At 41.7% G+C, this 24,037-nt stretch overlaps 5 protein-coding genes across 5 annotated transcripts in view; 2 read left to right on the top strand and 3 right to left on the bottom strand.

Moving 5' to 3' along the window:
* Positions 1-8,067, top strand: part of LOC129763565 (intermembrane lipid transfer protein VPS13B) — a 20,846-nt gene extending 12,779 nt beyond the window's left edge. The window contains exons 7-11 of the mRNA XM_055762761.1: positions 4,557-4,771; positions 4,831-5,321; positions 5,379-5,521; positions 5,582-7,345; positions 7,405-8,067. Coding sequence (XP_055618736.1) covers positions 4,557-4,771; positions 4,831-5,321; positions 5,379-5,521; positions 5,582-7,345; positions 7,405-7,878 — 3,087 coding nt within the window. The 3' untranslated portion in view covers positions 7,879-8,067. The remainder of the gene's footprint in view (positions 1-4,556; positions 4,772-4,830; positions 5,322-5,378; positions 5,522-5,581; positions 7,346-7,404) is intronic.
* The window catches only part of LOC129763568 (alanine--glyoxylate aminotransferase), a 24,462-nt gene extending 664 nt beyond the window's left edge, over positions 1-23,798 (bottom strand). The window contains exons 1-2 of the mRNA XM_055762763.1: positions 23,697-23,798; positions 243-1,163 (exon numbers count right to left, since the gene is read on the bottom strand). Of these exons, the coding sequence (XP_055618738.1) occupies positions 243-913 (671 nt within the window). The 5' untranslated portion in view covers positions 914-1,163; positions 23,697-23,798. The remainder of the gene's footprint in view (positions 1-242; positions 1,164-23,696) is intronic.
* On the bottom strand, positions 7,946-23,840 carry LOC129763569 (protein THEM6). Its single transcript, XM_055762764.1, has 2 exons — positions 23,697-23,840; positions 7,946-8,697 (listed from the first exon to the last, which is right to left on the bottom strand). Exon 2 carries the CDS (start codon positions 8,695-8,697, stop codon positions 8,104-8,106), a length of 594 nt encoding a protein of 197 aa, XP_055618739.1. The 5' UTR covers positions 23,697-23,840; the 3' UTR covers positions 7,946-8,103.
* LOC129780182 (uncharacterized) lies at positions 13,085-17,286 on the top strand. The gene is made up of 2 exons (XM_055788188.1): positions 13,085-15,719; positions 15,926-17,286. The coding sequence occupies exons 1-2, from the start codon at positions 13,085-13,087 to the stop codon at positions 17,284-17,286; spliced, it is 3,996 nt and encodes a 1,331-aa protein (XP_055644163.1).
* Positions 18,320-20,119, bottom strand: LOC129763566 (nucleotide exchange factor Sil1). The gene is made up of 2 exons (XM_055762762.1): positions 19,651-20,119; positions 18,320-19,573 (listed from the first exon to the last, which is right to left on the bottom strand). Exons 1-2 carry the CDS (start codon positions 19,757-19,759, stop codon positions 18,381-18,383), a joined length of 1,302 nt encoding a protein of 433 aa, XP_055618737.1. The 5' UTR covers positions 19,760-20,119; the 3' UTR covers positions 18,320-18,380.
* Positions 23,841-24,037: the final 197 nt, after the last annotated feature.

A 24,037-nucleotide genomic window follows, 5' to 3' on the forward strand; every position in this document is an offset into this window, starting at 1 on the left:
GCAGGTTAAACAAATAGATTAATGCATATGCTGTATCGCCTAAAGAGATAACTGACTTGCATAAAGACGACATTATTTACATATCAGGTTATTTTCGTACACATAAACCGTTATCTCTTACGCAAATAGAAAAAAAATCTAAAAGCGTATTTGGCTAATTCAATAGCCACACGAATGCGATAAGGCGTACGCGGTACATTGTTTTGTTAATAAAAAGCTAATGGAACTTTTCCTATACTCACACTGCACGATGACTGAATGACATAGGAGTTATGCCGGGTGGCGCTCCCAGCACCTTCTGTGATCCCGTGTAAACTGCATCAATTCCCCAGCGGTCCATAAAGAACGGTGTTCCTCCTAGGGAGGCAACTGTATCCACAATCAGTAAACAGTTGTGCTCGTGACAGAGCGCTCCAACACCTTCCAGACCCTGAAGAACGCCCGTCGAGGAATCGCCCTGTGTCAGAAACAGCACCGATGGTTTGTGGAGCAGCAATGCGCTACGGATTTCCTCCAAGCTAAGCGATTGACCAACACTGGATTTCACAGTCCTTACATCGGCTCCATATCGTGTAGCCATATCGGCTGATCGGTCACCCCAGTGACCGGTATGGCCGATCAGTATCACGTCGCCATCCTCCAGCAGGTTGCAGAGAGTAGCTTCCATCCCCCCGTGCCCCGAGGCACTCAAGCAAAAGGTGGCTATGTTATTCGTCTGAAACAGATACCGAACACCTTCCTTGATGTCATCCATAATTTTCAACGTCTCCGGATGAAGATGTCCCAGAATAGGTCTACTCATGGCATCCAGCACGCGCTGTGGAGCGTTCGATGGCCCCGGGCCCATGAGTAGCTTTTCCGGTACAACCAGAGGCTCCCGGAGAACCGCTGGGGAGGCCACTTTATATTCCATATTGCAACAGCGCGTGTATATTTTTTTCCTGGCAAACTGAAGCACTCACTTTCACTGAATAACGCAAGCACATAAGAATCGTGTATTCGCCACCGAATGAACAAGCGAGCGTGGAGCGAACCGGTTTTATGCCTACGTTTGCATCGAACGCATGGAAAGCAGTGTGGCCGAAGGCTGATAAGGCTGCCTGCCCATTCAATACCAAATGAAGTAGACAGCGTAGTTCCAATCCAGCAACACTTCCATCTACCTATTCGTACGACAAAGACACGTTGTGCAATATAATGCGTAAACATATGGCGTGAGAGAAGAGAGTTGAATTGATAACAAACATCAGTGGAGTGAAGCTGAGAAGCCATCATAGGTTTGCGGTTTTATTCCAGTAGAGATAACACCCAGAAGCAGAGTACGAACTGATCTTGCTGAGAAAATTTTAACGCGCTTATCATTGGTGTGGCGAGATTATTTTCCCTGTGGTTTTCCATTTGCCTTTTTCTTGGTTCTGTTGATTACATTTCTCTTTTTTCATAATTTCAAACCATACAACGAGCAATGACCTTTTTGCAAAGCGGTAAGCGGTTTTACTGTCCATAATTAGGGGAAGGTGATCCTGACACAATCCTGACATTAATTGCATCGTTCTTTAAGCACCTAACATAATCGTTCTTGGCGCTTTCGATATTGAAATGAATATAACTCTTGGCAGCTACTCAGTTTACCGTGAAAAGTGGTAGTTTCGTTCCTTGTCGCAAAATATACCCGTATTTTTTTATTTTTTCATTGGGGTGCCCATTTCTATTTTAAGGTGGTTCGAAAACTCATAACTTTGAAGCAACAGAACCGATTAAGATGATCGACATATAAAGTCAAAGCCTTTTAGCTAGTCTTTCTTGGAAAAATATGACATAAGCAGAAGATTTGGAAGTTTTGATTGTATTTGTTTTTCAGTTTTCATGGTCTCGGGACGAAGGGTGCTATATATGTTTATATTTTTTCTGGAAAGCTGAGAATTTTTTTATAACATATCCAAAATCCAGAGAGGCATTATTTTTTTTTGTTCTTGAATTATGATTTTTCAAAATTAATCGATGATCCAAAGAATCATTTTTCCCCTTTTTCCAAATTTTTTTTTTCAAAAATTCATAACTTTTGAACTACTAGGCCGATTCTAATGATCGATATATCAATTTGAAGCCGATGATTCTTTGAAAAATATCACACTTGGATTCTAGTCGCATAGATGTAGTCTGATCGCATAGGAACATTGAGCGAAAACTGAAAACATGTTATCTTTGAAAAATCATAACTCAAAAACGAAAAACAAAACCTGTCTGATATTCGGATATGTTATGGGAAAAAATCTCAGCTATATATTTTATAAAAAATATAAAAAATAGGGTGCCCTTGGTCTCGAAACCATATAAACTATGAAAAACAAATACAATGAATAATTACGAAAACAAGATCCGATTTTTACCCAAGTGTAATATTTTTCCAAACAATACTAGCTCTATGGCTTTAATTTGATATGTCGATCATCTGGATTGGTCCAGTAGTTCAAAAGATATGATTTTTAAAAAATGCATTCTTGCTGTTTGGAATTTGAGACAAAGGTGATTGAACATATTTTAAGTTTTTTACCATGAACATGTATTTGTAAATCTTTTTTTTTTTGTTAAATAGAAAAGGAGGCACTATTGTATCCAAAAATCGAATTAATTTCGCGTGTCTCATTACCATTTTGAGTAATGAGACACTGTTTAATGGCCATCAAAGCTTAAGTGTTCGGAATATGAAACAAAACGGTATGTGGAAGCGACCATATGATTTCCATGCGAAAATGTTTGACATTTCGTTCGTTTAAGATGACTTTACGGTGACGGGATATTGTATGTGCAGTGCACTTTAGCTAACAGTAACAAAAATGTGACATTTTCAGAGAAGTCGGATTTGTTTTTAATATTTTTTCTGTACAACTCATTTTTTCGGTGATTTATCTAGTGATAACAAAGGCATATTCAACAGTATTAATACGCACAATCAATAGTCAATTGATGTAGTGATCCCCGATTTTTGAAATTAATCGTTCATCAACTAATCGAATACTTTTCAGCAGATTGTTATTCGATACGATTAATCGCTCCTAATAATCGATTAATCGATTAATCGTCACATTGAAAAAAAAATAGTTAGACTAATATTTCTCATTTGCTAGCAGGCCATCTGGAATCAAAAAAGTGTTCATTTCGTCTGAAAATCAATTATTATCTTTTACGCTTCCCTAAACTCGTAAACGAATCTCAATGCCGTCAACGCGAATTGAGCTTTGTTTACGAGTTCAGGGGATCGTCAATGATAATGATTGATTTTCAGGATGAAACTGCAGCGGCCGTACGTTTTTTTTCTCTGGGTTTCGATCGATTAATCGACGTAAATTATTCGTTCGCTTCGGGAATCACTAAATTGATGTGTATAGTCTTAAATGGACGAAAGTGCGCAGAGTTATGCGGGCGCTACACGATTTGTCCAACGTTTCACTCGAATGTTGGACTCAAACATTTGGCTCGATGAATCGACAAATGTTGTGACGAATGTGCTGCTACACGGTGAAGTGAATGTTCGATTCAATGCACTCGGTCCAAACATTCGGCGAGTATTTGGATCGAATGTTTATTGTTTTTATTTACCATCAAAAACGTTAGGAAACTGGATGACGATGCGAGTATTGAAATTGCTGCCGTAGCAATTGTACTGATATCGGGCTGTAAATTAAAAATGCTTGAAATCAACATTATTAAACTGCAATATTTTGCCGAATATTTTGAATTTAACGAATCAATTTCATAGTTCCTTCATCTAAAACTTGTAAACAAACCAATCTGTCAAAGATAGATTCGGACGAATCGTGTAGCGGTGTATCGAATGTCATCGTGTGCCGTATCAACGAATGACAAAAATCCTTTGACTCGTGCCACTCGCGTTGGAAGGTAATCCACAACGAACGGATTACCTTCCAACGCGAATATTCGACACTCGACATTGGAGGTTCGTAGCTCGTCAGTCGACTACACGATGCGACGAATCATCGAGCGTCCAGCATTCGAGGATGTTCGTAGCATCGTGTAGCGCTGGCTTTAGTTGGAATTACGGTAATTGGTTATTATGAAAATAAAAAAAAAATGACTGACTGGTTATTAAATGTCTGAAATCTTTTCACCCACACCAAATGTATGGTAAAAGTTCAGTACGTTGTATGATTGATTTCGAATTTGATGAATTAATTTTTTTATCCGATCATTTTTATTATTGCCTTCAAATTTAAAATTCAGAAATTAAAGTAATTACAACACATAAAACGGAATTGCTTTTCTACGTAGAAGCAGCTCTTTCGGATTATTTATCGACAATCGTCCGATGAAATCAGCATATAAACTCTGATCTTGCTGATCTTCCAAAATGTTATTTTCAATTTTTTATTTTCTAATTTGCGCTATTTTGTCTTTAAAAAAATACGAAAAAATACATGTGTTCGTGAAATAACTTCTTTCATACGCTGTTGACTTTTGTAGTCAGGCACTAAATCAAGATAACGGCTTTCTGTATAGAACCAAATACAAATACAAGTTCACATATTTTCTTCCAGATCACAAATCTAATCCTCTCCTCAACCACCGAAAACAACATAAGGGTGCTCATCTTGGCATCCCAATTCGTGATAGTCAATTACTCCAGCTTTGACTTGCGATGCTGGTCATTCGGAGTGCTTCCAAATGAGCGACTGGATCAGATCCTTCAGGATACCACCGGAACGCACACTGCCTGTTTAAGTCTTCCCCGGAACGATCGGAAGTGCGAAAAGTAAGTGGAATCACGAATTCCTTCAAAAATCACTCTAATACCCTTGTTCCGTGTTTCAGTCCCCAGGGTGTCGCGATCACCGTAGCCAACAACCTATCCAAGCACAAAAACAAGCTCAAATTCACTAGCAACTACAATTACTTCCTCACGTTATACCAGAACGATGATAGCGACTTCTCCACACCGATTCATCTCAATCGTACCGTGTCGCGGAAGAGTTTCTGTGTTCAGTGTAACGATCGCTACATTCCACTGTCCCTTTCCATCATCGCTCATCTGGATCAGCACTACGTCTCCATCTACGACGATCAATGTCCGTCGTTTGCGGTCGAGAATCGAACCGACTTCAACATCTATGTAGCCCAGTCGGACTCTACCAATGTCAACAAATCGGCTACTGCAATACCCGAATGTGGGGCCGAGTCAAACTTTGTCTGGTATCAAATTGTTGGCTCTAGAAAAACGGTTTACTATACGCCTCCCACATTGGATGCGATCTACCCCGAAACGCAGGAAGTTGACATTGCGCTTCTGTTTGCATGTGTGAGCGGTGAGTTGATGTTTAATGGCCACCAGGATTTATTCAATATACTTTGTCCAATGGCAGGCAGCGCAATTCGATGGTCCAATCCGGTGAAACCCGACGAGAATAAAAACATTTTCCTCAACATTCCACTTTACGGTGACCTAAAGCTGACGGTGAATATTCGAAACCGAACCACGGAGATACTGATAGACTATATCAGTCAGGTATGTGTGTAGAGTTGCTTGATTATTTGATCCCAATACAAAATGTATCGTTTGATGTAGAATCTTGAGTTCTCCGCGAAGGACATTCGTACCAGACTGCTGAACCCAATTCCACAATCTGTTGATCGGTGTTCGGACTTGGAATCCGATTCACCACCAGCGGTCGACGATCAGTCGAACACTTCGATGAACACCTTCGAACAGTCGCTACAGTCCAAGCGAATATCGTTCCGGGGCTTCTTCAAATCGCTCAATTTGACACTGTTCCGCGACGATGAGACCAATAATTGCTCGAAGACGGATCTCATTTCGTTCAGTTTCGACCGGGTGGGTGTCGAGATGAACTCCGGTGTGGATAACGGCAGGGCGTTGTTACAGTTTGTTAACGTTCAGGTGGATAATGATCTGCACAGCACGGGAGAATACGATTTTCCAGTTATTCTGTGCAGTGAAGATCACGAGGATAAGCAGAGAAAGGTCGTCGTAATACCCAACCAGTATGGGTTGGATGATTGTCTGAAGGAACTGTCGGCGTGCGCACTGTGCTCGATTTACGCCGAAATGGACGCAAGCAGCTGGCCGAATTTTGAGGGACTGAGGTTTAAGATTAATCCGATAAGAGCGTACGTTGAAGATACGTACATTAATATCCTGTTGGATTATTTGATGGAATGTCTGCCGATCAATTTGCTGTATCAGCCAGAGACACAGCTGGAGCGAATAAGGTGTTCCCCGGGACAAGTATTAGTGCCTAGGATGGTGATTCAGCAATCTTCGTACCTGGCTGAGCCTGTGAAGCTCCGATATATTCGTATCGAGCCGTTGCATGTTCTACTGTCCGTCCACACGTGTATGCGTCTTTACATAGCATTAGACCACAGTCCGTTGGATTTTGCAGCCTTCGAGCGAAATAATATCCGGTCGATTCCGATGAGATTCGGAAATTCACTCGGTATGCATTATCTGTCGGGAGCGATCTTTGGCGGAGGCTGGGTTATAGGATCGCTGGAAATTCTTGGCAGCCCCAGTGGTTTGGCTCGATCCGTTACCAGTGGTCTTCGTGATTTCGTATCTCTTCCCGTCCAAGGACTATTTAGAGGGCCTTGGGGGTTCCTGGTGGGACTAACGCAAGGTTCGACCTCTCTCATCCGGAATATAACTGCTGGTACGGTGAACTCAGTCACCAAGCTGGCCACATCGGTAGCGAGAAATCTTGACCGATTGACGCTCGATTCGGAACACGTTCAACGAACTGATGCCCTCCGCAGACGGCGACCCCAGGGAATGACCGAGGGATTCACTCAAGGTTTGACCGGACTTGGAATAAGTATATTAGGAGCAGTTGGTGGCCTTGCACATCATCCGATGCAGGCGAGAAATCCTATTGGCGTGGTCACCGGTGTCGGTAAAGGGATAGTTGGCGCGTTTACAAAACCCATAAGTGGTGCTGCTGAGCTGCTCGCATTAACTGGCCAAGGAATGCTTCACAGCGTGGGGTACAACACGATGCCGATGCCCAAATATGACCGCCAACCGATTCAGCGACTTGAGCAAATTCCTTACAAGACGCTATGGGAACCTCAGGCACTTGGCGAGGGATCCCTTCTATTCACGATCCACGCTACATTCGTCAGCAAGAACCAGTACGCCTTGGTTGTTGTGGGGCTTTATTCAAGATCATTGGTACTGCTGGACGTTGACCACAGTCAGCTGCTGGAGGTGTTGGACTTGAAAACGGTTTATCCCAGTATTGATGCTGCGGATCCGACATCGATGCTATTGCGGATAAGACCAGAGTTACCCCCACCACCGACGGATTATATGGTAAGTATACGCCTAATCATTTGTTTATGCGTTAACTTGAATATTCTCTTGTCCCACAGAGCTACCCCATCTCTAGCCGCACGTACCAATTTGTACAAGAATCAACAATGCAGTTACCGAAGCTTTCGCACTACACAATGCAACCTTTGGTAAGAGCCTCCAGATCTGTAGCAATCGATCGGATACAAGCGTCTACACCCCCATTTATGACCACCCCTGTGGGTGTCGAGTCCTCCGAGCGACCACCCGTCCTGGAGGATGATGAGATGACTGCTATGGTTCCTCCGACATCTCGAAACTGCAACGACGTGATTGTTGAAATCGAGGACAACATCGAGCAACTGACGTCACTGGAAGATGACGTTCCATCAATCGAGGACAGCGAGAATCGGCCCGACGATAACGAGCGTCGTTTGGTGCTGTACTTGGAAGAAAAGTTAGCACGGTACTTGGTAAAGTATGTGAATTTGCTCAAGAAATGCCAACAACCAGCGGGAACTGTGGCGTTCGCGCCGTTCGATAGTAAAATGTAGAACAAATTTGACACCAACGATCCCTTGGGAAAGATATTCATTTTGGAAGCGATTGAATATCACTCAATTTGGAACAAAGATGTATTATTTTTTATTAGAAATTCACTGCACCGATGCAATAAAAAATTTGGATAACCGTACAATCTAAATGCTGTGTCAAAGCAAACTATAGTTTTCACACACACTGAACCTTTAAAATTCTACCTTTTTTCATTCGAAACCGCCCTATTTTTCCTTTCGCAGTTTCTGGCTGGATGTTTCAATCGAATCTAGCCACTGCTTTAGATCCTCCGGCATGTCCGGTTGCTTCTCCACCCCCGGGTAAGTCTTCATCAGCTCCGTCACGTCAACCTTCGTGATACACTGCTTGGACATGGCCACCGCCCGAACGAACCCATCGCCGAGGGTTACAAACTGCTGCTCCAAATAAATAGCCTTCGCGTCCCACCAGACCAACCGGGTGTTGATTTTGTACGCGTTGAAGATTGGAATTGTCCGCCGGTAGCGTACACTGGAGGCGCCCTGCACAGCACCGCCACCCTTTGCTTTGATTTTACCGTAGATTCCCGTCAGTGCGTAAAAATGGAACCGGGCGAAGTCCAACTCTCGAACGTAGCGAGCGTTGTTCATGTGGCGGATAAAGATGTCCACATCCTGGGTGGTACACAGGCCGTAGATCGTGGTCTGGTCTGTTATCTTGCGCTTCCGCTGGAACAGCACACCGTAACCCAGCGTAACTACACACCGGATGAAATAGTTAACATCCCAGATGATGTACAGTATGAGCAGTCCGACGAGCAGCGTGCCGCAACAGAACATCTAGAAAAAGGGTGAGTGACTTTTTTAGTTGATTATACACTGCGTTCCACAACTATAGAACCACTCATTTTTTATGAGTTTCCAGAGATATGTAAGAAGTCGGTTGAATTGAAGTATGTAGTGTAGGATATAACAACTATCTTTATTCAAAAGACTGAAGCGTTCAGGCGCGAAACATTCCAAAAGAAAAAATCCAGTGTTTCATAACTATGGAACCAGATGGAAAAACTCTCATTTCTTTACAAAACTAACGTCAATTCGACATGAATTACAATAAGTTTCTAATTCGTATGTCATCTTTAGTTCTCAATCAGTTCAAATAACCAATTCGGGTGATATCGACCAAGCTGCGTCATGTTGTAGTGTGAATCTCGTTCTATACAGAGAATACTACTCGTTTAAGCTTTTCAAATCACTCATACTGCTTGTATGCTGCATCTACTTTGTACAATCACTCCTCATAAGTTCTTGATAGGGTTTTGATCTGGTAAACAAGCTGACCAGTCCAGAATCTGAAGCCCCTATTCATTCAATCATGCCATGACCTTCCGGATCATATGATTCAATGCCAAATTACCCAATTATCACGTTGTTTTTTATGCAAAAACAGAAGTAAATGATTCTGAAGTACTTTATTGCACTTCTGACTGTACATTAGTGTTGATGAAAAGCTATCTGAACAAGGCCGTTTTGAAAATATTTTTTCTCAAAGAATAGAAATAGAACACCTTCCGACTGTTAGATTGATTAACACTCCTATATTCGCGCGAAAAATCGTAACTCGTGTACTCACCGACTTTGCGCTTCTCTGTAATATTGCCATAGTGTATTTTTAGGTGTTATTGGTGTCTATTCAAAGAAAAAGAAATAATTAAATGAAAAAACTCCAGAAAATATTTTTTCTTCAACTATTCATTCAATTTCTAATCAAGCAAGCGGAACCAAATTTGGCATGTGGAGGTTTCAGGGGGCAAGAAACCTTTCTAAGGTGGTTCAACACTCCTCCTACCTCTCTAAGAGGGAGGGGGTAGGGTTTGTGGTTTGCAATAGAAATGAAACACAAATTTCTGCATAACTCGAGAACTAATCAAGCAAATGGAACCAAATTTGGAATATGCAGGTTTTAGGGAGCAATAAATGTTTTTATGGCGATTTGACACACCTTTCTCTTCTCTAAGGGGAGGCCGCCATACAAATAAAACACAAATGCATTTCTGCATAACTCGAAAACTAATCAATCAAAGGAGCCAAATTTGGCATGTGAAGGTTTTTGAATACGAAAAATGTTTCTATGATGGTATGACACCTGGCTGTCTTTATTCTATCATATTTTCTGCATAAAACATTTATTTCATGTAACGGAGAAACATGTTATTTGCAAGTGGTTGGAAAACCTTGAACGAGAATTGCGTCTGAAAATAATCTGATATTATAATGACGAGTTTTTGGTAGAAGTACTAGGAATTTTTCGTCTAAACAAGCTTTTATACAACATTTAATTCAACATACGAGGGCAGTACGATAAGTACTTAGCCCCTAAAAAAACAACAATTTTTAATAAGTGGCGTTTTTTTTCTCAACATAGTCTCTTTTTAGCTCGATACACTTGACCCAGCGATGCTCCAACTTCTTTAATCCATCTGAAAAATACGTTTTCTCGAGGTCTGCAAAGTAGGCCTCCGTGGCGGCGGTGACCTCCTCATTCGGCTCGAATTTCTGCCCGGTGAGTGACTTTTTCAAGTTTGGAAACAAAAAAAAGTCGCGCGGGGCTAAATCTGGAGCATACGGTGGATGGGGCAGCAGTTCGTAGTGCAATTCGACCAATTTGGTGACGGCGGCGGAATTTCTTGTTTTACGCGGGTTACGTATATTCGATTCTAGATTTTTTTGTAGCATTATGTTGGTATTCATGTCTCTCACTTATGCTGACAAGTACGGCTATTTTGAATGTTCGATTAATTTTTGACAACTGCTTTTGTTACACGTGTTTTGGGTCATTCTGTATCAAATTTTGTGAGAAAGACAAAATTAAGTGCCTGATCACATTCCGAATGTTGAGTGTGACATCTGGTGAACCTACTTTGGAGCGAAACAACGTTTATCGGAGTTCGAAAAAATGTTCTCGGAGAGTCGAAAAGATGTAAACGACGCAAAGCGCACCGGAAGCCCGAGCACGACAACAACTGAAATCGAATATAAGTAATCCGTAGGTAAAATCGTGATATTTTTAGAACAGCTCTTGTAGAAAGAGTGGTTCACTCTATCTCATTCCATTAAGCATTTCCATAGCCATAGCCGATTTTGCTTTAGTACTACGAAGGGATTTCTCTAGAGATAGGCAATAGGCAAAAATCGAAGATAAACCAAAACACGAGTAAGAAAAGCTGTTGTCAAAAAATAACTGAACATTCAAAATAGCTGTACTTGTCAGCATAAGTGAGAGACATGAGTATCAACATAATGTCACTGTTAGATTCCAGAACATTCCAGAACATATGTAGTCAATGTGAACTTGGATCGTTGTTCAGTTACCATGACGATCCAGCACTTGTTATTTAATTTTCATTTTCATTCCTTGAACACCGTTTGCTGTGAAATGACGTGGATTGTTAGCGTTTAAATAAATTATGAATTAGTGTTTAATAAATCGAAGAATTTTGTTAACCTTGGAATTGGCGTCGTGTACTGTTCAAATTGAAGCCCAAAATAACGCCCGTGGACTATCCCGTATACAACATTTGGTGCCGTGACCAGGATCACGGGTGTTAGAAAACTGTGCAGTACGACGCTTGAACTTAACCATTTCACCCCTGGAAGGTTCTCGGAGAATTGCAGTACCGTAAATACATACAAGGCTTGGTTTTGGATAGGTACATGTGAGTATCTGTCCAACATTTCCCATCTCCATTGTACGGTGCTTCCTGGGTCGTCTTTTGGACCTATTCCAGACATATTCCGGTGTTGCTGTTGCTTGGTAACACATGGCAACAACTACCTAACCTCATCATCCGTCGGAAAGACTTTTTGGAGATTTGCTGTACCGTACAAATATACAAGGCCTGTTTTTGGACAGGTACATGTGAGTATCTGTCCATTATTCCCTATCCCCATTCTACGGTGCTTCCTGTGTCGTTTTTTGGACCAATTTCAGACCAATACTGATGTTGCTAGGCGTCACGTGGATACAACGATTGGATTAATACACCTACCATACCCACTTATTCCCGGAAGGACGTGTTACTACCTCAACAAGGACTACTGCCGAATCCCTACATCCTTAATCCAGGCAATATATATATATATTGAACACCATGTCGGAGACCAAAATGAAGCAGAAGGAGCTGAAAAGACGTCACATTATAGATTCGATCAATCGCATCGATGAGTTTCTGGAAAACTTTCAACCCGAACGAGACAGCAAAGAATTAGCGATACGACTGAGCAGGTTGGAAAAGCTTATGGAAGCATTTGAAGCCATACAGAACGAATATGATACATTTGATGATTCGGAAAAGTTTGTGGGTGCCAACCTACGCGTTAGAGCAGTTTTGGAAGAGCAATATTTTCGGATTAAAGGTGGTTTGATGGACTTGATTCCACCTACTGCACCAGCACCTGTTCAAGCTGCACCTGTAGTTCCAGGAATTCACCATTTGAGTGGCGTGAAACTTCCGACTATTTCCTTACCACAGTTCGACGGTGATTTGAACGAATGGCTAACGTTTCACGATTCGTTCAATTCCTTAATACACTCGTCAGCAGAGATACCAACCGTACAAAAATTCCAATACCTTCGATCAGTGTTGAAAGGAGATGCACTCAAGCTGATTGAATCCCTCACCATTACTGCAAACAATTACGGTGTGGCTTGGGAGGCTCTGCTGAATCGGTATTCCAACCCATATTTATTGAAAAAGAAACACTTGCAAGCTCTTATCGTGCAACCTAGGACCCAACCCAAATCTGCTTCTACTCTTCGTGTCGTAGTAGAAGAATTCCAACGGCATGTTAAAATTTTGCAACAACTTGGTGAACCGACAACACAATGGAGTAGCTTGTTGGTACAGCTACTTTGCTCAAGGATCGATGAGCAAACACTCAAAGATTAGGAGGAGTTCGTGTCTGCTGATGGAGAGCCTACGTACACTAATCTAGTAGAGTAGAGCTCACCAAGAAAATACGCACGCTGGAATCGCTTTCGATCACTGCTGATCAATTTACACCATCCTTTCAAAGCAAGCACAACCCTCCGTTGAAACAACCAAAATCGTCCCATGGTCCGTCTTCCTCCCGGATCAATAGTTATGCTACAACAGAGAATGAAATGCCTGAATGCCACGCATGCAGTCAACAACATCTCCTGGTGAAGTGTCCTGTTTTTCAGAAAATGGCTCTAAAGGATAGGCTAAACGTGGTGAACTCTAAGAAGATTTGCAGCAATTGCTTCCGTGGAAATCATTTTGTCCGCAAGTGTTCCTCTAACTTTTCCTGTCGTATTTGCCAAAAACGACACCACACTTTGTTGCACCCTGGATTCGAAACGTCGGTGGCAAGTAATGGTCAAATTAATCAAGGTACAGTTCAAGGTCAAAGTACTCAGTCCAATCCTGTTTCCAACGCTGTTCTGCGAAGAGAAGTCGAAATAAGCGATAATGTTGCCAAAGCCCCTGCTTCTTTCAACACAGTATCGGATACACAAACTGTAAATGTGTTCCTTTCTACGGTCGTGCTCATCGTTGTTGACAAATATGGGAGAGAGCACCTAGCACGAGCACTACTAGATTCGGGTTCACAATGCTGTTTGATGAGTGAACGCCTTTGTCAACAACTGCGATTGGTTCGGCAACGGATAAATCAACCGATCTGCGGCGTTGGTGAATCACAGATTAGAGCATTCGGTTTAGTGTCCACCGAAATTCGATCGAGGCTCGACGAATTTTCGGTTTCCTTGAATTGTTTGGTACTTCGTAACATAACTACAAGCCTGCCTGCTGTAACAGTTTCAAAAACCAATTGGATCATACCCGAGGGCATCAATCTTGCAGACCCAGACTTCAAAGTATCAAGAAAAATAGATATGATCATCGGAGCGGAGTATTTTTATACATTCCTGAAGGGTGGCCGGATCAGTTTAGGGAAATCATCACCTACGCTTGTGGAAAGCGTGATTGGCTGGTTAGTGTCTGGAAAATCGTCCTATGAATCAATAACCCACACTCCGTTATGTAATATTTCTACGTTGGAGTCACTCGATACAAACATCGAGAAATTTTGGCGCATTGAGGAGATAAATACAAAAATTTTGTCACCAACAGAACAGCACTGTGAGGAGTACTACAAACATTCAGTATCCCGCGATTTGACAGGAAGATATACAGTAAAATACCCTAAACGAGAAGCGTTTCCCCAAATGATTGGTGAATCCTATCAAAATGCATTGCGACGATTGGGAAATCTTGAAAGAAAACTAGATCGAGATGAGCAATTGAAGGAGAGATATTACGCGTTCATGAAGGAATTTGTAGACCTTGGGCATATGCGTGAAGTATTACCAGACGAAGAACCACCAATTATTTGTTATTTGCCCCACCATCCTGTGGTGAAAGAGTCCAGCACGACCACCAAGGTCCGTGGTGTGTTTGATGCGTCAGCCAAGACCAGTTCCGGTTATTCCCTAAATGATGCATTTCTAGTAGGCCCCGTTATCCAAGACGAGTTGTACGCGATTGTCCTGCGGTTTCGTAAATATCGAGTAGTTTTACTGGCAGATATTGAGAAGATGTATCGGATGATACGCATTCATCCTGACGATTTGTTTCTCCAATGTGTGCTCCTTCGTTTCGGCAAAGATCAACCTATTACCAAATACGTTCTCACTACGGTAACCTATGGATTAGCACCATCATCGTTCCTGGCTACACGAACACTTCGTCAACTCGCTGAAGACGAAGTGAATTCGTTTCCTCATGCTGCAGAGGCTTTGAAGAAAGATTTCTATATGGACGATTTCATCCGTGGCGAAAATAGCGTCGAATCGGCGATCCAATTGCGACGAGAGATGACTGAACTGCTCAAACGAGGAGGTTTTCGACTGAGGAAGTGGTGTTCCAATATTCAAGCGGTCCTAGAGGGAGTTCCGGAGGAAGATTTAGCCACTCAATCCAACCTATCGTTCGATTCCGATGAAACAATCAAGACATTGGGAATTAATTGGGAACCATCTACCGATCAGTTTCGATTCAACATCAGCAGGAAAGAGGGACCCATCACCAAACGCAAGATTTTATCAGAGATTGCACAGCTATATGACCCACTTGGTTTGATTGCGCCGATAATCGTTCGTGCCAAAGTTCTAATGCAACAGTTATGGATGCTGTCGTTGGACTGGGATGAAGAGATACCCATCGAAATTGAAACAAAATGGACTAAATTTGTCAATGAACTGCCATACCTTGCCAATTTCCGTATAGATCGGTATGCCTTCGAGGAGGGAGATGTACAATTGCATTGCTTTGCGGATGCATCCGACGTCGCTTACGGTGCATGTTTATATGTTCGTTCGGTAGGGATCAATCAAGAAGTGAAGGTCGAATTACTAACTTCGAAATCAAGGGTGGCCCCATTGAAAAAGCGGAGTATTCCACGGTTGGAGTTATGTGCGGCTCAAATTGCTGCTCATTTAGCTACAAAGGTTCGCAGTGCTTTGGATTTAGAGCTTCGATCCATTTGGTTTTGGTCTGATTCCATGGTGGTTTTGCATTGGCTCCGCTCTCCATCTCAAACATGGAAAACGTTCATTTCGAATCGTGTTGCCGATATACAAATCCTCACCCATGGTTCCAGGTGGCGACACGTGCCCGGATTGGAAAACCCTGCCGACTTGGTGTCACGCGGAATGGAAGCTGAACAGTTGATGACGAGCAGACTCTGGAAGCATGGACCCGACTGGTTGCAGAAGGGGGAAGATACCTGGCCGAAACAGGTACTCACTCTTGCCGGTTCATCGGAAGTGTTACTTGAACGTAAAATAACAACATTGACAATTAAAATATACCACCACCAAACCCTCTGATTACCCGATTCTCGTCGTATCATCGCATGGTACGAACAATTGCCTATTGTCTACGGTTCGTAAAAAATAGTCGGAAGCAAGAACGAGAGAGTACAATATTTCTTTCCGTCGACGAAATAAGAAACTCGCAAACAACCTTATTGAAAATTGTTCAAGGTGAATGTTACCAAAAGGAGCTGCGTGGTCTCAAAAAGGGTCAACCAGTGAACAATCAGTCTACATTGAAACATTTAAACCCATTTGTGGATGATTCCGGAATTATACGCGTTGGTGGCCGGCTTAGATTCTCCACAGAACCCTATGGTACCAAACACCCGATTCTCTTACCGGGCTTCCACCATTTCACGCGATTGCTGATAACATCTTATCATCGTAAACTACTACATGGAGGCATTTCACACACACTTTCCGTAGTTCGCGATGACTTCTGGCCAACCAACGGTAGAAGAGCCGTTCGCAGTATAATTCGGAACTGCGTCCGCTGTACCCGAACCAATCCCCATCCTATTCAACAGCCTGTTGGACAAATTCCTCCAGCTAGAATCACTCCCAGCCGGCCATTTGCTTCAACCGGCATAGATTATTGTGGTCCAGTATACGTAAAAGCAAAACTTCGCAAAGGTGCACCAATCAAAGCTTATATAGCGCTCTTCGTATGCTTCAGTACCAAGGCTGTTCATATTGAACTGGTGGGAGATTTATCCACATCATCCTTCATCTCTGCACTGAAAAGATTTATCGCTCGTCGTGGCTTGCCAGCGAACATTTATTCTGACAATGCCACGAATTTTGCTGGAGCTAGGCATGAGCTGCATGAACTTTACCGAATGCTAAATGATCGAATGGAGAATGCTCATATCGCTACCTGTCTCGCAACGAATGAAATAAAGTGGCACATGATCCCCCCTCGTACGCCAAACTTCGGCGGCTTATGGGAAGCTGCTGTTAAAGTGGCTAAACGGCACTTACTACGTCAAGTTGGAAACAGTACGTTACTACAAGAAGATCTCGAAACAGTGTTGGTGCAAATCGAGGGGTGTATGAATTCTCGCCCTCTGGTCGTGTTATCAGACGACCCCAACGACCTTCAAGCGCTCACACCTGGACATTTCTTGGTGGGCTCATCCCTGCAAGCCATTCCGGAGCCCGATTTAAGAGAAACACCAATCAATCGTTTGGATCGATACCAGCTAGCCCAGCAGAAAGTTCAGCATTTTTGGTATAGATGGACACGTGAGTATTTGAAGGAGTTACAGCGTCAACCGAAGGTCAACCCACGAAAGATCGATCTCAAGGTTGGTCAAGTAGTGATCCTGCAAGACCAACAGCTACCGCCATTACGCTGGCCTCTGGCCCGCATTCTGGAATTACACCCCGGACAAGATGGTGTGGTACGAGTCATAACTCTCCGTACTGCAGCTGGAGTTTTCAAGCGACCTACTACGAAGATTTGCCTGCTACCATCGGCGATGGAGGACATCATTGATCGAGACGTTGCCGATACTACAGACCATTAATTTTATATAATGAACTATTGATTGAATTGAAATAGTACTAGTTAGTAAGAAATAATATATTTCGGTGGCCGGTCTATGTTAGATTCCAGAACATTCCAGAACATATGTAGTCAATGTGAACTTGGATCGTTGTTCAGTTACCATGACGATCCAGCACTTGTTATTTAATTTTCATTTTCATTCCTTGAACACCGTTTGCTGTGAAATGACGTGGATTGTTAGCGTTTAAATAAATTATGAATTAGTGTTTAATAAATCGAAGAATTTTGTTAACCTTGGAATTGGCGTCGTGTACTGTTCAAATTGAAGCCCAAAATAACGCCCGTGGACTATCCCGTATACAACAGTCACAAAAAAATCTAGAGTCGAATATACGTAACCCGCGTAAATTTGCAAGTCGCGGTACTTTTTGAACAGACCTCGTACGCTTCGTTCCTTTTTCACCGTGAAGTGACGTTCGTGATTAGGCCCATACTCTTATTGAACACTCCATATACTTGTTCAATCATAATTCTTTTTTTTTGCTGTATTATAGTGACTTTCAGCCTTTGGCTGGTTCGTCAATTGGTCCAACGAATTTATTTCGAGAGAATTGAACTCGTGACCTTTAGCGTAAGAGGTACGGATGTTAACCATTATGCAAGATCACCTCCCATCAATCATTATTGAACTGACTAGTTTAATAGCAACTAATGATCGTTTGCAGAGGTCCCATTCGATCTTTAACAATGATTTGGGCACGAGACGGGTCGTCGCTAAATGTGTACCAATGCAACTCAATTCAGACCAAGAGCAACCTCGCATTAACATTGCTAAGCAGCTGTTGAACTTTGTCCGCAACAATTCAACTTTGGTCCCAGAGGGTCAAATAACGATGACGAATCATGGGTTCATGGTTATGACTTGAAAATCAAATTTGAATGGAAGCCACTTGTGGTCAGCTACTGAATGGCGATCTTGGAAGGAACGCCAGAGAAAAAACAATCTGCTGCATACTACTCTTGTGTGACATATGAATTCTCTGAAAAGAAAAAAAAGTAATTGCAACTATGCTCCCACTTCTTCTAATTTTTTATTCTATCCATATAGCAACATTACAATTCATCTTTTTTTCCCAAGCTCCTATACAACTCCGCCACAAATTCATCAACCATTTGCTGAACATCTTTGTAGTAATCCGACATATCCTCGTCATCAAGCCGCGTGTCGAGATTATTTCTCAACACCAGCAGCGTGTGACGGAACAGTGCACAGCTAGACCAGCTGTCCTGGCAGAGGCCTGCTCTAACCATTCTCCTAAGGGCTCTCACGACTTCCTCGGCTAGATTTATGTCAGTCTCGAAACCGATTCTGTTTTGACGGATAAATTCACCCGCCACTTTACAGTACTCTGTCTTACGCAGTCCTTCGGTCAAATTGGTGGACCCGTACCGTTCTTTTGTCGTGGCGTCCTCGTTCTCATCTGATAGAGCGTACTCATAGTCATCCACCAAATCGGCGATCAATATGATGACTTTAACCTTCACCCGGAGCTCCACCTGTTTGTTCAAAACATCGAACAGCATGCTGTATCCGTGCGCATTCAGTAGCTTTGTCTGGGCGTAAGGAAACTTTCGTATCAAAGCACCGAAGGCGAACAATGCAGCGGAGATTTCCTCCGATCTGGACAATTGTGATATTTTTCCAAGCAATATTGTGCCCCCGCTGCGCTCGAACAACGCAACTTTGGCCTTGGGATTATTCTGCACAACAATGCCAAGCAATTCGAACGCAAGGACCCTGACCGGAGAGTCTGTTCCGTTCAGACTTGGCCATATAATTTTCTCGATCCCCTGGCGATCGATGAACTCGTTCGCATTATCAATCTGATGAACCAGATACTTGAGATCCTCGAAAAGCGATTTGAGGCCCGATGGATGCTGATTGCGCTTGGAGTCAAACAGCTCGAAGATCGAACCCATGGTGTCACTGTCGCTCATCACCTCAAGATTTGCTTCCTTCAATTCTAGCTTTATTTGGTAGTAACTCTTGAATTTTGGTTTTTTCTCCAGCTCCTCCTCGTGGTTGCTCATAAAATCATCACCGGGAATATTCTGCAGAGCTGCTTTCAGCTGTTTTGCGCCGAACGGCAGTGGTAGTGGATCGTGGTCCTGCACATCGGACCCGGGTATGGTTGATAACGATGCCGACGACTGAGTGTCGTTGATTCCTTTCGCCAGAAGTTTTGCCTCCTTTTTAACGGTTTTCAAATTGATTCGCACGTGGAGACCTTGTGGAATCGCTTGTCCTGTCAAGTGATAATCATGGGCAATAACACGTCGCTACTGCTGATAACATTCCGCGTATGCGGTGCTCAGTACTTACCTGTACCAATCTCCTGCCACTCATCAGTGGCAACAAAGTTGGAATCATTCCTCGCTCCGTCGTGCGCGGCAACGGACAGTCCAACCAGCAATATAATTGTCAATTTCATTTCCAGTAAATTCAGCACTCTTTTTTGCTACTTTTCATTGATGTTTTATGTCCAAAAATTGCGAAATGTGTCTGCTTGTAGTTGATTCAATATTTTTCTTCGGCCGGAATAGAATGGCAATAATAACAGTATGATAGTATGTATGGCGGAAGCATGGCAGTGTAACGTGGGATTGAACGAACACAATCTTGAATTATTCATCCAGTATGCAACTTGTATGCGATTTATAGGGTAGTTCACCTGAATGTGGGATTCATTTTAACCATAGAGCAATTCCAAATGAAATCGTCTTAAGGTGGCCGTACACTGTTTGCCCGGAGGTCAAATATTTGATATTTTTTGACAGATAAGGTTTGATTTGATATTTGTACAAACACTATTTTGTTTGCCACTCTTCAATTTTCAACAGTAGTAAACAACATCAAACACCGAACATGGAAAAAATCAACTGAAATATTCAAGGTAACCTAACCATGTACCGACAGGTTCGAAGAACAGACTGAAAAAATATTTTAGGCATACAATAATCGAATATTTGCTTGTCGTGTTTTGTGTAGAAAATATTTGATCAGTGCACGTTGACCAAATTTTATCTGTCAAAAAGAGTCAAATATTTGGCTCCGGTTAAACAGTGTATGAGCACCCTTAATAATGCAGATTGAAAGATGCCAATGAAAGTTTGTATTTCGTTTGGGTTGGAGGAAATATGATTTTCCACAGCATTTGGGATTTTTTGACTGAAGTGTAACTTTTGAAAAGGGCGTATAGATTTTAGTATGAGAAATCTTTGATAATTTACGAGGGTGGTCCGATAAGTATTTAACCTCATCGCCCGATGGTGTCAGTATTGCAAGAGAGATTACTCATCGTGTAGTATATTCTCGTAAACGGCTACTGTTTCAGTCGAATCGGACTGGTAGTTTTGTTTCGAAAAAAATGGAAATTCAGCCGACGCCACGGCCAAATTGGTCGAATTGCACTACGAACTGCTACCCCATCCACCGTATTCTCAAGATTTGGCCCCGTGTGATTTTTTTTTTGTTTCCGAAGTTGAAAGTCACTCGCCGAGCAGAAATTTGAGTCGAATGAGGAGTTATCGCCGCCACGGAAGCCTACTTTGCAGACCTCGAGGAAACGTATTTTTCAGATGGATTAAAGTTGGAACATAACTAGGTCAAGTGTATCGAGCTAAAAGGAGACTATGTTGAGAAATAAATTGTCACTTTTCCAAATTTTTTGTTTTTTTATGTAGGCCAAGTATTTATCGGACTGCCCTCGTATATCTCAAAAAGTATTAGTCGTACCGAAATAATACAAAAATAACTTAGAAAGAGATATAGACTATTGATGTTAAAATGTGAAAATAATACACACTGAGAAAAAAAATTAGTACCGTTTTGTCTCAAATTCCAAACAGTCTTAAATTCCGAACACTTCATTGTTAAATGTAAATTTACTGAAATTTAATGTTATAAATAATTTAATAATAAAAAATAATAAGATATTCTTCGTGGTATAGGCTTCAATTCAACATTATTCACAGGTATCTATACTGCCTATAACTTATAATACTAAGCATATGAAAAAAAGTGACTGTCAGCACCAGCGATAAAAGGTTTGCGTCAGCAAATTCGGAATTTGAATCAAGTTTCGAAACACAAAATCCAAATTTTTGGGAGCATAGTATTTTCCCAAATTTCCCAAATGAAACACACATTTCTGCATTACTCAAGAATTAATCAAGCAAATGAAACGAAATTCGGCATGTGGAGGTTTTAGGGTGCAATAAAGGATTCTATGGTGGTTAGACACTCCACCCCCTCTCCAAAGGGGGGACTGCCATACAAATGAAACACAAATTTCTGCATAACTCGACAATTAATCAAGCAAATTAAACGATATTCGCATGTGGAGGTTTAAGAGTGCAATAAATGTTTTACGGTGGGTGGACCCTTCTCTATGGGGAAGCTGCCATACAAATGAAAGACAAATTTCTACATAACTCGAAAACTAATCAAGCAAATCGAGCCAAATTTGGCATGCGAATATTTTAGGGGACATGCATGCGATATTTTAAAGGGTGGATTCGAAGATCAATCAACGAACAGTTCTGCGATTGGATCCATGAACGTGCGCTTAGTAAGAAAAAGGTGAATGTGATAACGAAAAATAAATTTTGGGTGGGACGAAGTTTGCCTAGTCAGCTGGTGGCATATAAAATTTTATACGATTCCAGAAACACATGATCCATCCTTTGATTGATTGATTGACTGATATTGATGATTGATTGATGCTGGGACACTACCTAGTAAACATTAAATCGTATGACTTTTACACAGATTTTTTACGCATAAAAAATCGTATCAGATTGAAATCGTATAAAATATCAATAAAAGGATGCATCAGGTGTATCTGTAATCGTATAAAATGCAAAAACACGATTTTCAATATCATTGATAAATTAAGTCATATATCGGTATGACAAACATCCTAATATAACGATTGATGTTCTTCGTTACAAGTAAATTTGATGACAGCGTTTTGCCTAATCAACAAACGATATACGTAGGAATTCAGTGAGCAGAAAATATGGATGTTTGGGAAACATATTCCGGTCTGCACAAAGGCAAGCATGTATAAAAGTACTCACCGCTAGCGAATTATTGAAATAATTGTACTGGTAAGGTGAAACGGAAAGATGCCAGAGGATGGATTGTAAGAAGTCTGTTTATTATATTCCTAAGGAATTTTCAGTGATGAGTTCAGACTTTTATTGAATTAAATTATTCCTCTCAAGAGCGATAAACTTCTACGCTTCGTATATTACAAACCTGTTCATATTGTCCCCACTATATGACCATATTACCCACATCGAAAAAAATTTCTATTTTTTGGCAAAAAACATCAGAAAAAAACATTGAAAAACCTTTTTTTTTTGTATAACATTTGGCCGATTATTTCGAAAAAAAAGTATATTGAATTGCAAGAAACTGCATTCAAGTTTTGGGAAACATGAGTTTCCAAAAATACAATTGAAGTTTTTCTTAACCCCCCACGTACAGCATCGAATCTATCTCGTGAAGTATCGATGTGAAATGATTAGCTTCTGGCGTAAGATGTTAGTTCAGCAGAGTAGCGGAACGACACGATGTGTTCGTGTTTGGGCCGTGCTGTTAGAAATTGAATCGTACGGCAAGGGGTTCACAAGCCCGTTTTACACCCACGTCCCCTATGTGTAACAATTCAACGTCCGCGTTGGTATTCTGAGTTCTTCTGGATGCGCTTTTTCAAAATCCCATAAAAGCGATCATTTTGAATATGTATTTACATTTGATTCTATACTTCTTATAAACTGTTGAATATTATCATAAATTACAATTGGAAGTGAGAACTCAAAAACGAAGGTCAATATATGTAGCCTTAAAAACAGGCTGAAACACAAACAGAGGGGATTAGACGGCGCCAGTGGTTGTATGGTTAGCGTAACAGCCTCACAATCCGATCGGCCTGGGTTCAATCCCAGCTGGCGTCGTTGGGATTTTCTGAGGCGAAAAATCTCTGGTTACGTCTTCCTTCGGAGCGGAAGTAAAAGAAGTTGGCCCGGCTCATGAGTTGTTGAGTCTGATAGGTAGGAACAGGTGGAGTCGCCTCCCTGATGTCGGTGATTGGCACTAAAGTGGCGGAAATAGGCCGACGAAAAATAAGCGAAGATAAAAAAAAAAAAAAAAAAACAGGGGATGTTTTTAATTATATTCAATCCCAACTTTGCAACGAGGGCGAATATTAAAAAACACTCATAAACCAGAAAACTTTCACATCTTATTTCGTTTATCCAATGATATGTCTTCTACGGCAAACGATACGTGATAAGAGATTCTTACATATCACTCTCGAATATATCGCATGATTAGTCAAAAAAGTGATTACTTGCACTTACCGTTCAGTGGAATAAATAATCGATTGACACAGCGCCTCTAAGGTGAAAACTCCGCTTACGCTATTTGTTAGTTGTTTCTGCAGGTTTGATACGTTGTGTTCAAGTTCAAGATCAACACCCAACTGAGCAACGTACACGCAAACTGCCGTGTCATGATCCCAGAGACATTTCACGGCTCTTGTTAAGTTCATTCCAGCTACAGGTGATCATCGCACAACGCTTTCAACTGAGAGAGTTCCTCAATATTCTATCGAGGGAATGAATGATCGCCTGATTGGTTGGTTGGATCAATTCAGGGATGCCAAATTTGCTAGTTTAATGGTTAAACCATTCAGAAATTG

The sequence above is a fragment of the Toxorhynchites rutilus genome, chromosome 1 (genome assembly GCF_029784135.1).
Source record: "Toxorhynchites rutilus septentrionalis strain SRP chromosome 1, ASM2978413v1, whole genome shotgun sequence".
In the NCBI taxonomy this organism is placed as follows: domain Eukaryota; kingdom Metazoa; phylum Arthropoda; class Insecta; order Diptera; family Culicidae; genus Toxorhynchites; species Toxorhynchites rutilus.